At 34.2% G+C, this 17,609-nt stretch overlaps 1 protein-coding gene across 1 annotated transcript in view; it reads right to left on the bottom strand.

Annotated features, from left to right (window-relative positions):
• Window positions 1-17,609, bottom strand: part of LOC117325710 (choline transporter-like protein 1) — a 69,620-nt gene that overhangs the window by 11,841 nt on the left and 40,170 nt on the right. Inside the window, 7 exon segments of the mRNA XM_033882132.1 lie at window positions 1,147-1,242; window positions 1,244-1,296; window positions 1,752-1,841; window positions 11,609-11,775; window positions 13,439-13,651; window positions 16,903-16,914; window positions 17,349-17,497. Of these exon segments, the coding sequence (XP_033738023.1) occupies window positions 1,147-1,242; window positions 1,244-1,296; window positions 1,752-1,841; window positions 11,609-11,775; window positions 13,439-13,651; window positions 16,903-16,914; window positions 17,349-17,497 (780 nt within the window).

Raw genomic sequence — 17,609 nt, 5'->3', positions numbered from 1 at the left:
TACAGTTCAGACGAGGAATCAGGCGGAGAATCGGACAGTGATGAGCCGACTATCTTCAACGACGACGAGTGGTACAGTGATTTGCATGATGTTATTGTGTGGCCGTTTACACAATCTACAGGCCCCGTTTTGCCACAAAATTTTGACAAAGATACAGCGACGGCTAAAGATTACTTTGATCTTTTGTTTAAGCCGGATATCATAACAAAAATTGTTGAAAATACGAACAAATATGTAGAATATAAAAGTACAAACAATGATAAAACAGATCACTTTATGTAAATAGGTATTTGATTTCTAAATTCAAATTTCAATTGAGAAATTTGCCTGAAAATGAAACAAAACAAGCATGAAATTTATACCATCTTGAAGATGAAGTCTTGATGGTTGCAAAAATGTATACATTTAATACCTTTACATTAAAAATATGTTCAGGAGAATAATTTGAATTCATTAAGTGAAAAATTTAACTAAAATCTTAAAATGCCTGAGGAAATGTCAACATCAAACTGTTACATGTGTTGAGTGTATGTTGCCTAGCAACAATGTTCGCTGCAGTAGTAAATGTATACATTGTTGCAAAGAAAGTCTGAGTGGTAAAGAGTTAAAGTCAATGTAATTAATTTGAACAAAATTCCTAGCCTTTATCCAAGCATGCTACAAGCCAAATATCAGCTCTCTGGGACTTTTGGTTGTTGAAAATAAGTCAATAGAAATACTTTAGTCTATTCGGCCTATGTGATCTTGAATGAAGGTCAAAGTAATTCATTAGAACAAACTTGGTAGCCAATCACTAAAGTATGCTACAGACCTAATATCAAGTCCCTGGGCCTCATGGGTTATTGAGAAGTTGTTTTACACATTTCAGCCTATTTGACTCCTGTGACCTTGAATGTAAGTCAAGGTCATTCATTTCGAACAAACGTGATAGCCCTTCACCCAAGCATGCTACAGACCCAATATCAAGTCCCTCAGCCTCTTGGTTATTGAGAAGAAGTTGTGTAAATGGAAAAGTTGACACCGGATGGCAGACGCCGTGCCATGGCATAAGCTCACCTGCCCTCTTTTTGGCAGGTGAGCTAAAACTGTAGTGCTTATTCATCTTTGATACAATAGATGAAGAATTATGGAGGTAATGACACGTACAGTGAGGACAGTAGCGATGATAGAGAAGATAAGGAAAGCCTGCTCGTTGTCCACTTCAACATCTAGTAGTGGTATTCTTTTTGTCTCCTTTCTTCAAGTCCATATCACTCTTAATGTCTGCATATGTCCACCACAGAAATCCAGTGGCCACTGTAAAATAAATCATACAAGACAGTGTAATAACAACAATAACAACATGTGGGTTATGTTCATACCGGTTGTACACAACATCTATGTTCTTAGCATTTTTTTTTTTTTTTTTTTTGCCAAGAGGTAACCATTGATGCTACAATCTGATTACAATAGTAAATTTAACCTTTTAAAAAGTTGAACCTTAAATTGAACTGTCAGTCTCCATAATGTTTGTGCTTCTTATTTACACCTTAAAAAGTGTTTCTAAATGTATGTAGACATATAGCAGTCATTATTCAGAGAGAAAAGAACATAAAAACTCTAGGAGAAAGTTTAATTTTGTACAGACATTTCCTACTACAGCACTCACATTTGAAGCAAGGGCACATTGATTATCTCACACCTGCACAAGTTTGAATTCAGAAATTAAAAGTTTGTTGAGTAATTAGACAACAGCAGAGAGAAACACCTACCCACACTGCCGAGGACAGCCAGTCCCATAATTACCCAGACAATGAAAGCGGCCAGGAACCTGATGAGGAGTACCATCAGCACTGCAAATCCTGACAAAGTACAAAGGAGCGAGGTTAACACTATAGCATCATCACAAACATTTCCTATTTACATACAATGGTTTACATCTAGGCAAATAGGGTTGGTTAGGTTAGAATTTAATCATTGACAGTGACTGTAGCTATTCTCAAGTCAATTCACATATTTTTTGTGATTATTTTCTTCTACAAAACACAATACCTTTGATATATATACCTTAAGGACAAATAATTTGACGCCTACTTTCATAAAGTCTAACCACTATGAGGTGTTGATGAATTATATGAAATATTTCCCTTAACGTACTGCCATTATAGTGTAAAGGACACCAAAGGACATCTATTGTTAAAAAGTAGCTTGTCATTTTCAATCACATCAGGTGAGATAATTTTGCAGCATCACAAGTTAAGCTCTGATTAATGCCAATAACAGTGTTAGCATGGGGGCAGAATTTTAAAAAATGTATTGTCTGTATCACTGTAAAGTACACAGCACCATCTGTCAGTGTAGGCAAAGGGTCAAGTTTTAATTTACAAATGAGTTATATATAATTGAAATATACAACAAAAATATTATTGCATTTATCTTTTTATATGCATATGTGTTAAATATTACGTCTGATTCAATATATCTTAAATGAACTATTATCCCACACCATCCTCGATTTGGATCTTAAAGATTTCTTGATGTTGTATACATCATGAACAAAGTAAATTTAAGAGAAAAAAACAAGAACTTTTTAATAAAGTGCAACAAATTTATCAATAAAATAATCATTCAGAGAATTTGATAACATAAAATGTGTTTCTAATCAACTAAATGTGTTGAATATAAAAATAAGCCAGAAATAATGAAAATTTGACATAGCTAGCAACTAAACAATCTTTACATAAAATGCTATATTTTGAATTAAAAGAACATTCACTTGTAACTTTTGTTCTGATAATGTAAATATTGAAAATTGTTTAAGTATGATCCAGAAAAATCTCTGATCAAGCAAACTGAACAACAACACCAAAGAAACCATTTTAATCATGTGGGAAAGTGCCAAGAATTCTTAACACAACAGTGTGAGTAATCCGGAATGTACAGCTTCACTACAAAAAGATTTCTGCTACTTGATAACTTTTCTCAATGAGCACACTGACAATGAAAGACCATTGTCTACACTACCAAGAAGGGCTAAATATGTTAGTGTAATTAAAACGATTTTAAAACAGGAAAGAGGCCAGCAGGCCTGTCTCTGTCTTTGAATCATCACAGCTCTGACTACAAAATATAAGAATTCTACGGATGTGTCTACTGCACAGCAAATTGGGTGATTAAGAGAGTTATTGCACAGAAACATATTTCCTATTTATATTGAGTGACCTTGACCTTTGACCTGTGGATCAGTAAATAACAATTCCATGCAAGCACTTGTGGTAAGGAAAGACTGCATGAAAATTGAGTTTGATGGGCCAAAACGAACTTGAGTTATCACAAGGAAACAAATTATATATTTACAGTAACAGTGACCTTGACTTTTGACCTTTGGACCATTAAAAAAAACAATCACATGCAAGCACATGTAATTAGGAAAACTTCATGAAAATTGAGTCTGATGAGCCCAAAGGAGAAGTTATCACCAGAAAACAAATCGACCTTGACCTTCTGATAAGCAATCCCATTCAAGCACTTTGGTAAGGAAGATCGGCTTGAAGTTTGAGTTTGATTGGCCCAAGGGAACTTGATTTATCGCGTAGAAACCTCTGTATGGACACTGCAGCCTACGTGACATCAAGATGTTATTTTCTTTTTGCAGGCGACACAAAAACCACCTATACATAAACCAAAATTAAATTTGGCTTTCAAGTGCATTTTATGTACCCTTTAACATGCTAATAATTATGATATCTTAACATTATGATAACTTTTTAGGAGTTCACCAGCAACAAATCTGACATTTTGTATTCTACTTTAACATTAATCAAGTCCAAGTTTGGGCAAGTACTTTCTGAGTAGTGGAAAGAGACAAGAACTTAGATGATAACCATTAAGACATGGATGAGATTTTACAAATCTGATGTGAAAATACATGTATACATTGATTCTATAAAGTATATAGAAACACTACCGGTGTGCCATGCTACAAAGGCGTGCTGTAACTAACAAGCTGGAGAAGGTGTGATCCCAAATCTGTAATGGAGGCCTTATAACCATCTACAGCAAATGATGTTACTTATCTCTATGTGTTAAGGATGTAAGGTCAATATCTACCTCTGGAATCCTAAAGTAATGATCAGTAATGAAGAAAACATTCTTGTCTCAATGAGGAAAATCCATGAATTGAAAATTCCAACATAGTTTGTCCTGACAGACTTTATTTAACTAAACAAAACCATGTTAAATTTCTCTTCAATTTACTTTTAATAATTCCCCACAGATCTTACTCAAACCTCTTCCCATTAACCAGTTAATTTTACCTCCTCCCACTTTTACTTGTTTCCTTCCCACCACTTACTAATTTTTAATTTTCCCTACTTACCCATTCTTGCAAACTTACTCCCCTTATACAATAGCAATCTTACCTTCATGAATCTTCTGACCAATTACTTTTACCTCCATTTTACTATTTTTATCTTTTAAAAACCAACTACCCCCGTACATTCACCTCCCTAGGCCTCAACTAACAAATTACATTTACTTCCCTCAACTAACTAATTACATTTACCTCCCTCAACTGACAATTACATTATCTCTTAATTAACCTATTACATTTACCTCCCTTCACTAACCACTTACATTCACCTCTTTTCATTAACCTATTACATTTACCTCCCTTCACTAACCCATTATACTTTTACCTCCCTTCACTAACCCATTATACTTTTACCTCCCTTCACTAACCCATTATACTTTTACCTCCCTTCCCTAACCCATTATACTTTTACCATCCCTTCACTAACCCATTATACTTTTACCATCCCTTCACTAACCCATTATACTTTTACCTCCCTTCACTAACCCATTATACTTTTACCTCCCTTAACTAACCCATTATACTTTTACCTCCCTTCACTAACCCATTATACTTTTACCTCCCTTCACTAACCCATTAAACCTTAACCTCCCTTCACTAACCCATTATACTTTTACCACCCTTAACTAACCCATTATACTTTTACCTCCCTTCACTAACCCATAAATTATTTACCTCCCTTCCCTAACCCATTAAACCTTTACCTCCCTTCACTAACCCATTATACTTTTACCTCCCTTCACTAACCCATTATACTTTTACCTCCCTTCACTAACCCATTAAACCCTTACCTCCCTTCACTAACCCATTATACTTTTACCTCCCTTCACTAACCCATTATACTTTTACCACCCTTCACTAACCAATTATACTTTTACCTCCCTTCACTAACCCATTAAACCTTAACCACCCTTAACTAACCCATTATACTTTTACCACCCTTAACTAACCCATTATACTTTTACCACCCTTCACTAACCAATTATAATTTTACCTCCCTTCTAAGGTGGGTTTATTAACATATAACCTTACTGCTATACAGTTATAACAGTACCTCCCCCCACAAACAGCTAGTTACATGTAAGTCAGCATTGCGTAGGAGTCGTGTCACCTTGTCCAATAAGCAGATGTTTTTGATGAGAATTGATGATCATGTGTTGCCAATGACACCCGTAACTGGGAATGAGCAGTCCTTGATTTGTGTTAGCATGCGTTAGGTACAGTGTTAGGGGGTTATGATACTAAGTTAGTGTATCAAACAAACTTGTGTCATTCTTTATTTTCAAAAGTGTTGTATTAATGATATGAAACAAACTGGCTTGAAATTGATGTTCCTCCTTTGAACAAAACAAAGATACCTGGCTGTATTCTTCTGATTATTGAAAAAATAATTTATATCTCTGAAAATAGAACAATTTCAAGTGAAATCTCTCAAATTCTTGCCTTAAAAGGAAGCCAGCAAAAGCTATCACATAAGCAGAATTAGAACATGTTATGATTGATTATAGATCCCATGAATTAGTTAGTGATGATTTTGAAATTAGTGTTTCAGTAAAAATAAATGGAGGATGTGTCCAAACTGTAAGTGCAACATCTCACTATTCATGCCAAAAGGAAATGCCATTTATATAGTATTCAGTATATTTATTAATTTGAACACAACAAACAAGATATCAAAGCAGTTTTAATATTAATGACTTATTTTGATGTATCATCAGAACTAGAAAAGAACTTTAAAATATGATACCATGGTAGCCATTTTGGATTTCATATAGAACCTTTTTTACAGCTACAGTACCAACTGATCAAGGTAATAAGAGAAATATTTTCATCAATTTAGAACAAATCAAACAGGTCTGTCGAACTTAAAAATTAGTCAGAAGACAGAGTAGCCATATTGAATTACTGATTACACTGAAAAATAAGACCATTGTTTTTATCTTATGCTGGTAGTGGGATCAGGACAGAGATACAATCCTTCATTAAGGATATTTCAATCACACAAATAAGTTACAATAGATTCCATGATTCTTTTATGCCACTGTTCAATGTCCAATTATATTTAAAAGTTTTTCACTCTTTTAAGAAAGCCCTTTCTTCTGATTTACCCCAAATTATCCTAAACTGCCTCTCTGTCTTCAATAACTCCTTAAATGAATTCTGAATATTTCAATGTTAAAAAGAGTCAGCCCTGGCTTATACGTGTTGTATTTGTACTTTAATGACATAATGAAACCAAATGTCAAACTATCAATTGATGATAGGATATTAATGATCATTTTAAAATGACATACTTTTTGGCATGATTTAGTAATAAAACTTTCTATCTATGTGAAAGAAAGCATAGAGCAAGGTTGTGTTACAGGAAGGAGAGTGATTGGGGGTACCTGTAGGTACAACAGTGAGAGAGATATGAGGTACATACCAAATCCTGGTAATGTACAAGGAAACAGGAAAAGTGTTAATAATTATAACAAAGATCATTAACAAGTTGAAACATTATAAGTTGGTTGAATAGAGCTATTTTAGATTACAATATATTACAATACAAGTCATTAAAGGTGGGCACTAATGAGGACCACTTGGCTTTAACCATCAAAATTCAGCCTGAAAACCTATAATTTCTTATTAATATCTGTCCCGTATCCAAACACACATCACATTATCAGTTCTATATAAAAAAAAATCTAAAAAAATGTCAGCTATAAAGAGTAGCAAAAACATGAAGCAGCATTTATTAACTTTAACTCATATCCAAATTTCCAGATTTCTTCCATATTTCTTACTGACCAATGACTGACCCATTACTACATGCCCACATTTCTTACTGACCAATGACTGACCCATTACTACATGCCCACATTTCTTACTGACCAATGACTGACCCATTACTACATGCCCACATTTCTTACTGACCAATGACTGACCCATTACTACATGCCCACATTTCTTACTGACCAATGACTGACCCATTACTACATGCCCATATTTCTTACTGACCAATGACTGAACCATTACTAAATGCCCACATTTCTTACTGACCAATTACTGACCAATTACTAAATGCCCACATTTCTTACTGACCAATGACTGAACCATTACTACATGCCCACATTTTTTACTGACCAATGACTGATCAATTACTACATGCCCACATTTCTTACTGACCAATGACTGACCCATTACTATAGATACTGCCAACATTTTTTACTGACCAATGACTGACCCATGACAAGATACTATCCAGATTTCTTACTGACCAATGACTGACCCATTACTATAGATACCACCCACATTTCTTACTGGTCAATGACTGACCCATGACAAGATACTGCCCACATTTCTTACTGACCAATGACTGACCCATTACTATAGATACCACTCATATTTCTTACTGACCACTGACTGACCCATTACTATAGATACCACCCACATTTCTTACTGGCCACAATGACTGACTTCCTGACCTAATGACAAAGTACTATCTGTACTTTGTTATACATCTAACTATATATCATATATATATACAGATGATCTGTATATATACATTGTCATTAAATGACATTTACGTTGGCATTAACTGTCCCAATGCATTATATCGATTTAACAAATCAAAATGTGTAGGCAGTGTATCTTAAATTGTAAATTGTAATTGTAAATTTAAGTACAAAGTAATCTATATCAAATATAAAACATGTTTTGCTATACCATCATAATACATTATTGTTCTGCACATGCACTGTATATAGCAGTAAGCACAGTGTGATACTAACTATGCCAGGTAAGGGATCCAAGTGTATATTGGGTAAACAAGTCTTCTAGTTACAAATGGAAGGGTAATCTACAATAGCAAAGGCAAATTGCTAATATGGAGAGAAAGGGAATCAAATCATCAAACTGTATGGCCATCTCAAAGGAAGGCACTATAAAGGCATGTTGCCTAACCCTAACCCAATTTCTTTTGATTATATACCTAGATACCATGTAATATTTGTGAAAAAAAATCAGTGTCAACAATTAGTAACAATCCACAGAAAAGCAATGTACTATCAGTACTACAGACCAAAATGGCAGATGTAGCCTCATCTCCACTGGGAAATACTGTTACATAGCCTGGGTACTGTAATTACATACCCATGATATTTTTTTTTTTTTTTAAGATTTTCTCAGACTGAACTTATACTGTTAGGTTGTAATTCTGCAAGGCAATGATGCAAGATATTTTATTTCACTAGATTTCATTTTGAATTAATGATATGTAATTTAGGCAAAAAAGAATTATTACATGGCACCAAAGCAAGAAGACTAAGTTCTGCATACCAACAAAGCAGATGAATATCCTGACATTAGCAAGCAGTACTCATTGTTTTTATACAAACACAAGCAATGACGGGGCAGCAATTAATATCATTACATTCTATAAGCAAGCTAGGAACAAACTAAGGTGAACAAACTGGAACATATATACAGTCAACTTCGATGTTTCAAAGTTCAATGGACTAACAGAAAAACTTCGAAACAGCAGGACTTCAAATTATTCATGGTTGACAATAGATCAATGTTTTCTTGATAAAAACCATATCTGTTAACGTTACATGTCCTTGGTGTCTTCATGTTGATCGTTGTCTGTCAGGATCACATCGAAAAGTTTAGTTAATTTAATCGTTATCCCTATTTTTAGTCAAAGAGAGGTGTGAAATCTTGCCGCGGGGGTCACGACAAACACCTGTCCAGTGGTCAGTACAGGAAATTTTTTTGTTCAAATCATGAGGTGTCAATTACCTATAATACCAGAGCTAACGGTCCATGAAAAAAGTTTGATACATCAAAAACTTCTATTTGTAGAAATTTGAATCATACATAGGTTCGCTAGTAGCGTTATATAGTGAGGAAATTCAGGACCAAGCAAAAAGTTCCGATACAGCGAGAAATTTTAATCAACGAAGTTTGAATCATCGAGGTTTGACTGTATATACATATATATTTTCCCCCCAAAACTACCAAGTCATACCTTCACTCGTAGGACTAAATCATCAGATCTGCCATAAACTCAGTACCTATCCAAATCATTGCTACCTGGACTGATATAAGAGAAGCTGCTAAACCAATTCCATGACCTTATGACATATCTCTGCACCTTATGTTGGAGACTACTGGTTTATCAGAACCCTCACACAAACCTCTGATACCACTATTTATTACACTATTTTTTTACACTATATATTACACTATTTTTTACATTCTCATATCCTTATTTTGATCCTACCACTATTACATTCCATAGAAGTTTTAAAAAAAGAGTAAATGTATTTAAGTGTTTCACACTCAGTGTAACCTATACCATAATAATGACTTCCATTCATGGTAACATGTGTGAGTGACAGATGTACTTGGCAATTACTACAACCACACAAAGTACAGCTTAAATTATATCCACAAGTTACTCTCTCTAAATTGCATAATACTGTAGTCATTGAAAATTCTGTTCTCTGTACATCTACCTCTCTACTGGTAACATACTACTAAATATAGGGGAAACCGTTCCATTGTCTGTGGGGGAATAGTGAGAAACATCTAAAATATTGATGTTTCCATAGTTACCTCAACAATTTTAGGTCTATTTTCAAAATGAACAATTCTATCAGCTAATATGATGAAAAGAAAGCTAATAAAAGTTTGGGGGAGATGGAGGTAAAAAGTTTGTAGTCTATATATCAGTAGTGTATTATTGTCTTGTTTATCTGTGTACCCATGACCTTAACACTTAATGACAAATCTAACTGAACGTTTGGTGAATCATCTTGTCACTACTTGTTGACCTCCCTACATCAGTAGTGGGATGACCAGCATGTGTATTCTGACAGATCTCTCATGTACCTATAGACATGGAACCTGTATGCCAGTCTAACATTCATATTTATTTCAGTTAAGAAATCCTAATGCTAACATTGAAACAGGTTTGTCAGTAGTTTACTGGAAATGTTACATTTTAGTAAATCTGGTTAGAATGAAATATCAAAGAAAAGCACAGTTACTTAACATGCAAATAATGTTACATATATATATATATATCCTTTGCTGATCAAATGTCATTATAAGTACATATTTTCTCAAATCTGTCTTTGGCAAAGACATTCCTGATTCCAATGAGATGTTCATACATTTATGATGACGTTTCTACATTACTCCCTGTAATTTCAATCTGTCTGTAATATTTATATGTTCACTGAGATCTATTGTCAGAAACATGTCTTGCACTGCATTTACTGTCTGAAGTTTTCAAAAATATGTGTAATGTGACTTTTGACCATATAACCTTTACAATGATCATAAAAAATTATTGAAGGTTTACCATAATTATTATGGTGAAAATATAATCTAAATATGTTCAAACGATCTACAAAAACTTCTGATTTATAAAGTGGTCCAGAGTTACCTTTGATTGATAACCACACAAATCTAGAATCTATGGTGTTAATCTATCCAGGAGTTCATGAGATGTATTGACAAGCTTTTTATTTCAAAAATAGTCAAGAGCTACCTCTAAACATTTAAACTTAACTGATGACCAACAAAATGTATTCCAGCATAGAGCTTTATGATGCAATTCAATTTCTACAGTGAAAGGGATGTAAGAATAAATTCCAATAATGCACATGTTGCTAAGTTGAGTGTGTGTGACAGTCGGAGACAAAACAATACCAAAGGGTATGTACTAGTAACACAACAAATGGTATGCTAGGTAAAGACCAAATGTAAAAACAAAATCAGAAAGGATTTGACAGGTGTGTTTACATCATTATTGGGGTTAAGCTGGAGAACACTGGCTCTATGGTGGTTTGTTTTCAGTAGCAGTCAATACTTAGTTAGCTCATAGTTCTGTCTAATGGGTAATATTTGGTATTTTCCAGGACGATAAGAGCCAAACTGTGCTTTGATTAAATATTAGCGCCATTGCTGGACACACAAAGCTGGAAAAGTACCAACTTTATCTGTACTGACTGTATACTAACATCTGGTGACAGTTCAATACTTATATACAAAAAGCCATTCTTGGACAGCTGTTACAAGCTAACCATGCATTGTAGCCGATGAAGTAATTTGATAATGGCAGTGCTTTTAGTGCTGTAGCCAGTGAGAAGCATACAAGATGTAAGCAGCATTGTTAGCGTGTTACTGTACAACAGGAGAATGGACACATCCTCATAGGAAAGGGTAGAAAGAGGTAGAACAAATAACCCAAGGTTAGAACCATACCTAAGGCAACAAAACATAGGACCATCATTTCTTTCCAGCTGGTGTAAAGGTCACTGAGTACTTTCTGGAATAAGTCACTATCATTTAGCGAGTCAAATAGTCTGATTAAGGTTTGGTTGGCTAACTTGGTCAAATGCTTTGGAACACACCTATTCAGCAAAGGGACACTGTAATAAATGGAGAAAACAAATTATAAAGTATTCTTACAACACAGACAATATGTTCTACATACAACCTTAACTATGGTTTGTGTCTCCAACATAGCCAGCTCCAAATGGATGGAGCATTTCTGTTTAATACAATTTTGGAATATTCTGTAAATCAGTTTCATGCTTATTTTCTTCTCTTCGATCAGGTACAACACTGACATAGAACCCTGACCAGATATAAATTTTGATGAAATTTGAGGCCTTGTTGTGGGACAAACCTAAGTTTTTGTTGTTCATTAAGTGTCAATAATGATAATAGTACAAGAGACTAGCGTTGGAGATGTTCCACGATTTGCCTCACACACATGAATGGTATACCTAGGGCGATAAAACAGAGGACAATCATCTCCCGCCAAACCAGGCACACGTCCCGCACAATTTTATGGAATATATCAAACTTGTTAAAGAATGACAGCAAGCCATTGCCAATCTGTGGGGCCAGCACACTCCAGCTCTTGGGTACACAATAATTCAGGACAGACTCACTGCAAAATCAACCAGTCTATAGCTCTAATAACACACAACAACATCTTCAACTATATACACAATCAGGTCTCAAGAAAATTCTGAAGATCCTTATCTGGGATATTTTGTCAACAATATGCATAGTGCATTAGCTATAGATTAACTTATCACACCTAGACTTTATTGTACAGATACTTTTATAAAACTGGTAGTTTGATTTTCGGTTTAACTGAAAACATTTTTATGTTAATACCTACTTATATTTAATTACTACACAGCTTTGAACAAATAAACAAATTCATTCACCAAAATATGAATAACTATCAGAATCTATCTGAACACTGGCCTTTTGAGGAATATCTAAATACTTACCAAAATGTTCTTCTCATTTTTTATATTTACATGAATGGAAAGCTTCCAGACAAAGATAATAAAACATGCTGATATAGGGAAAGCAATGTACACAACTTAGTTTGCTTTGAGTACAACATTAAATTTCTGTAAAAACATTATTATACTGTTACTGTACTCAGTATGTCTCTTTGTTACATTTCTGATGCGACCATTTCACCACTGGAGTAAACAGTATCTTCATTTCTATCTACACACTGATTGCTTTAGTGTTCAGATATTATGCTCAAACAAAAAATAGTCTGAATACATCTGAATACAGAGGGAACAGACTTGTACAACATTTACTTTGTAGATAGTTTATTTTTGCCATTATAGATGGAGTAGACCCACATTAAAATAGAGACAACTGCTACATCAATTAGTATAAACGACACAAACATTTCTGTATAATAGAACATATCTTGTAAACATCTTTGGTAAAGCTTTCCAGCACCAGCAGCAGCACCGTATGTGTCTAACCATTCCATGAAAACTGATATTAAATGCTTGTAAAATCAATATTTCAGCCTTTGAAAGAAGAGCTACAAAAGCAGAAGGACAAGACTCTCACAAAACTGAAGTAGTTTGTGGTAGTTGTAGTGTGTGTGGAAGTCCAAGTCTGGATATATTTTAAAAGTTATGTTGTACAAGATGGATTTTACAATATTTATATTTAACAGTATATACACCAGTACATATTTGTTATCTAACGACTCTAGCTTATCTTGTTAAACCATAGCTGTTTGCTAGGACGAAAACAAACCTGGCCAGAACTGGCAGCTGAGGACAAGAGCCTTCATCTATCTTAGCCTGACTGTAGTCTGTAAAGTTGATATCATAGCGACACAGAATGGATCCTTCTGACCGGGAAAAGTCACGCACTTCATTGATGCTATTCAGGTCATAGTCTGGACATTTGTTTACACACAGAGACATCTTGGTTGAAGGGTTACTGATGTCCATAAAAAACACAAATCTGTAACACAAAATCAAAATCCTTTAAGAATCTAAATTTTACTGAAACAAAACAAGAATGAAATACATCAATTTCCTATTAGAATGATGATTTTGAGCAATGCCATGTGCCCTGAAATATGAAATGCCCCAGAAAATATAATTTCCTGAAATAGTAGACATCTGTCCAGCTGTAAAACAATGGTTCATTTGAAACAGCTGTAACAGAAAAGAACAAAATGGAAAAAGGGAGAAGATTGTTAAGAACAAATTTATCCTTCCATTCTAATCACAGAATAGAACAAAGTAGAGAATACAACAGGACCTTGGCACCCACCATCACATGATACTTACTGACTCTTTGTAGATTTGATATTTTCTGTAATTTTCCTGTTTTCCCCCCTGAATTATCTGTTTTATCGACAGGCGGCATTAACGAAACTTGACTGTACTTTTATTGTTACACTAAGCAGTTCAGTCCAAACATTTAACAGGCACAACTAGAAACAAAGAAGAACCCATAGATAAATTTGGAAAAGATGTTTTGTGAAATAGGGTCAACATAAAAGACGGCGGTCTCTTGGCCATTTTGATCTTTTTCAGACAAGTCCCCAACTTTCATATACATAAGAAAATTCAACATGGAAACCTGACAGGCATCATATTTTTCTGACCAGAAACCAAATTCTTGTCAGGTGTAAACATGGGATGAAGGGGAACCGACATATGAAATTGAAGAAAGATTGTTCCAGTGCTTCTTAAAATGGAATGGATCATGGAAGGGCGATTTCCCTAGCCTACGATCTAATGATGATAGGCTAAAACAGATAAAGGAGAGTAAAACTGTAGATAAACGGGAAGAAGGAAAACAGCCAATCAAAGAAAAGAACGGGAAACAGCCAATCAAAGAATACAATGGAAAACAGCCAATCAAAGAATAGAAGATAATCATGTAATTATATATTTTGGCATCAAGTAAGATTTGATTTACATTTAATGCACTTTCAGTTAATGATCAAATAAAAGTGCAAAGATCAGAGCTACATTATTGGAATAAAACTCTAGAATTTTCCATTTTTCAAATTTTGTTTCCTTCCAGATTTATCATAGTTGACTTGTACAGTTTTTATCCTAATATACCAAATGAATATAACTGAATACATATCATGTTATTAATAATAGATGTAATTAATATAACCCAAGCAAATTCGGGTTTCTGATGAGCCAAATGGTAGCAGCAAAAGTATTCAGCTTCAATATGATTCATGTTTTAATTAGTTTTGAAATTAAGCACATACGGCCATTTGCTTTTCATCAAGCTATATATGTAGCTAACAATATAAAGCTGCACTTTATTTATTAAGTCTATACTCAGCAAAAGAAACAAGGTGTCTTTATACCATCACCTCTATGTTTGTGAATGCATGGATCTTACCATGGACAAGAAAATATTTGTAAAACACAAGTAAATCAACTACTGTTTTGATTGAAAAGGATCTACACACAAAGGCAAACACTCATTTAGCAGATTGTACATCCTACTTTTCACAGTGTTGCAGTAAAGCAGACATTGCATTATGTGACTACATGTACTGGAATTCTATTTTGCAGTTTAAGTAGCATATCCTCTTACTTAAAAACCAGGCTCAAATAAACTTGGGGCATTTTGAAATGAGTTATAACCTGGCGCATGATAAAGAAAGGTTATTGATATCCAGTATACAGTTAGCCCCAGTATCTATGTATAACTGACCAGAATCATTTACAAAGCCAGGGTATCACAAAAGATATATGCCATCATATTCATATTCACACAAGATCTATGTGTTACGAATACCGAGTACTAAATCCGATAAAAATGGTTGCAACCAAAAAAAGCCACTTTATATTAAAACAAACAATTTGATAATGAAATCTGTACCCTTTCCCATCTATCCACTTCGTAGTGTCACATGAGACAAGATGCAGATATCAAAATTGAATTAAAATGAATAAAATAAAAGCAAGCAAAATAAATAAAATACAAGACTCATTCAATGAGGATGCAATAATTGAATAATACTACATATACATTGTTATCCACTTAAGTCAATACATGTCATTTATAGAGGATAGCAGTACATACAGCTGATTTTAATGAACTAAAACAGACAACATTTAATAATTCAATTCTTCATATAAGTGTATCGTCATCAATCGTATTATCAGATATATCCCACACTTTTTATCAAATCAAGTATAGGAGACATTGTATGCCCCTACAGGTCATTTTGACTCATCCAGTAAAGTTGGGTCCAGGTTATTTTATTCTAAATATAAGTAGGAAGTTGTATCACCATTTAATGCAAAGTAAAGGCAGCAGCAGGAAAACAATGAAGCATACAGCCACATTGTATAGCTACCAACTATACTACAAGGAAACCGATCTCAAAATTACCGTCTGTTCATAGGGTGATAAACCCAGCACAGATATTGGGATTCATTGAGTGAATAATATATAAGTAAGATTAGAATTTATTTTTAATCACCTTTTTTTTCTGTAAATTCAATTTAATATCAATAATATTTTTTCTATGTTTCTGATAATATTTTCATCCCATCTGAAACAATGGCCCAGGTAAAGAATAATATATGCAGTAATGGCAGTGACATAAATTATTCCTTATGAATGCCACCTGAACTCAGTTCAATATTTAAATTTAGAACATTTCCATTGACAAGTTTTGTTTGTATCCTTTTGGAATACCCGTAAATCAAATTTTCTGTTGGTCATGTTGTTAACTACTAGAACAGTGTATTGATAAAACCAAGGGCCATGGATATAACAATAAGATTTTTTTTTTAATTCATTAATTTACTTGTAACAATATACTATCTGTGGAGTATAGATATCCCTAATTGACAGCCAATAACCTAAATGTTTTATGGACAATAGACTGGAATTTACGGAAACGTCATACAAATATCAATACTGGCATTAGTAGGTACCCTACTAACAAATAGTGGTAAACAAATAATCTCAGGTTACAGGACTGTTGTTATAGCTGGTTATTTCACAATAGAATGTAACATCACACACTAAAGAAAACAATCATGACTAATCTGACATCATTCAACAAAAGCTATGAGTACATCCCCGTTCTGAAGCGGGGTAAAAGATGCCACATCCAACCACCATCATCAGATAACAACAGTTTGAAGAAGATATAACTGTGGTTACAAATAGAGATCTACATGACATTTCAAAAGGAAGCAGTGAGTTATAAATCCTACCTCCTTCTCGATCTGAAAAAATCAGACACTTCAAGCATTCAATATAAATGAAAAATTACCATAAATCTAATAATGTCTTACACTTGAACCAGACCACCCTCTCAGCCATTTCTCAGTACTTTCCCACTGATAACAGGCAGACAAGTCCATAGCATTTGGAAGTCCAGCAATAGCCCTAAGCCTATTATTACTCAGCTCTTGGAGTCAAAGGTTGTGTGTTGGCCCCCTGGGCTTCTTAGAAGATAAATATAATAGACCTTTATATTTAGTCTAACAAAATGATAATTTCTTTGTCTACAAGTTCCAGATATGTACATAGTCTGATCATGTAGCAAATGTACATGAAGATACATTATATTGTCCTTCCTGAGGAATGTGTCTTTGATTCTCCATGTTCATATTATCAAATGGAGCAGATAAACGTACATTTGATGTATAAAACTTACGGTCTGTTCTTCATGTTCATGCCTGACAAGGTGACGTTCGGTATGGATCGCCCGGTATTATCCTCATCACAGGTGTTCCCGAAGCTGTCATAGCCATATACCAGGCGAAAGGCATCACCGTGCATCACAGAAAACACAGCAATATATATCTGAAAGTCATCAAGAGACAAAATGTATCAAAGGTACTGCAAAATTTTTTGATTTGGAAGATAATTGATATTTTCATTGTTTTTAAACCTGTCTGTCTCAGGTGATTTGTGT

Source organism: Pecten maximus, chromosome 4 (genome assembly GCF_902652985.1).
Source record: "Pecten maximus chromosome 4, xPecMax1.1, whole genome shotgun sequence".
NCBI classification, from domain to species: domain Eukaryota; kingdom Metazoa; phylum Mollusca; class Bivalvia; order Pectinida; family Pectinidae; genus Pecten; species Pecten maximus.
The sequence above is the reverse complement of the archived record's forward strand: the minus strand, read 5'-3'. Positions and strand labels throughout refer to the sequence as shown.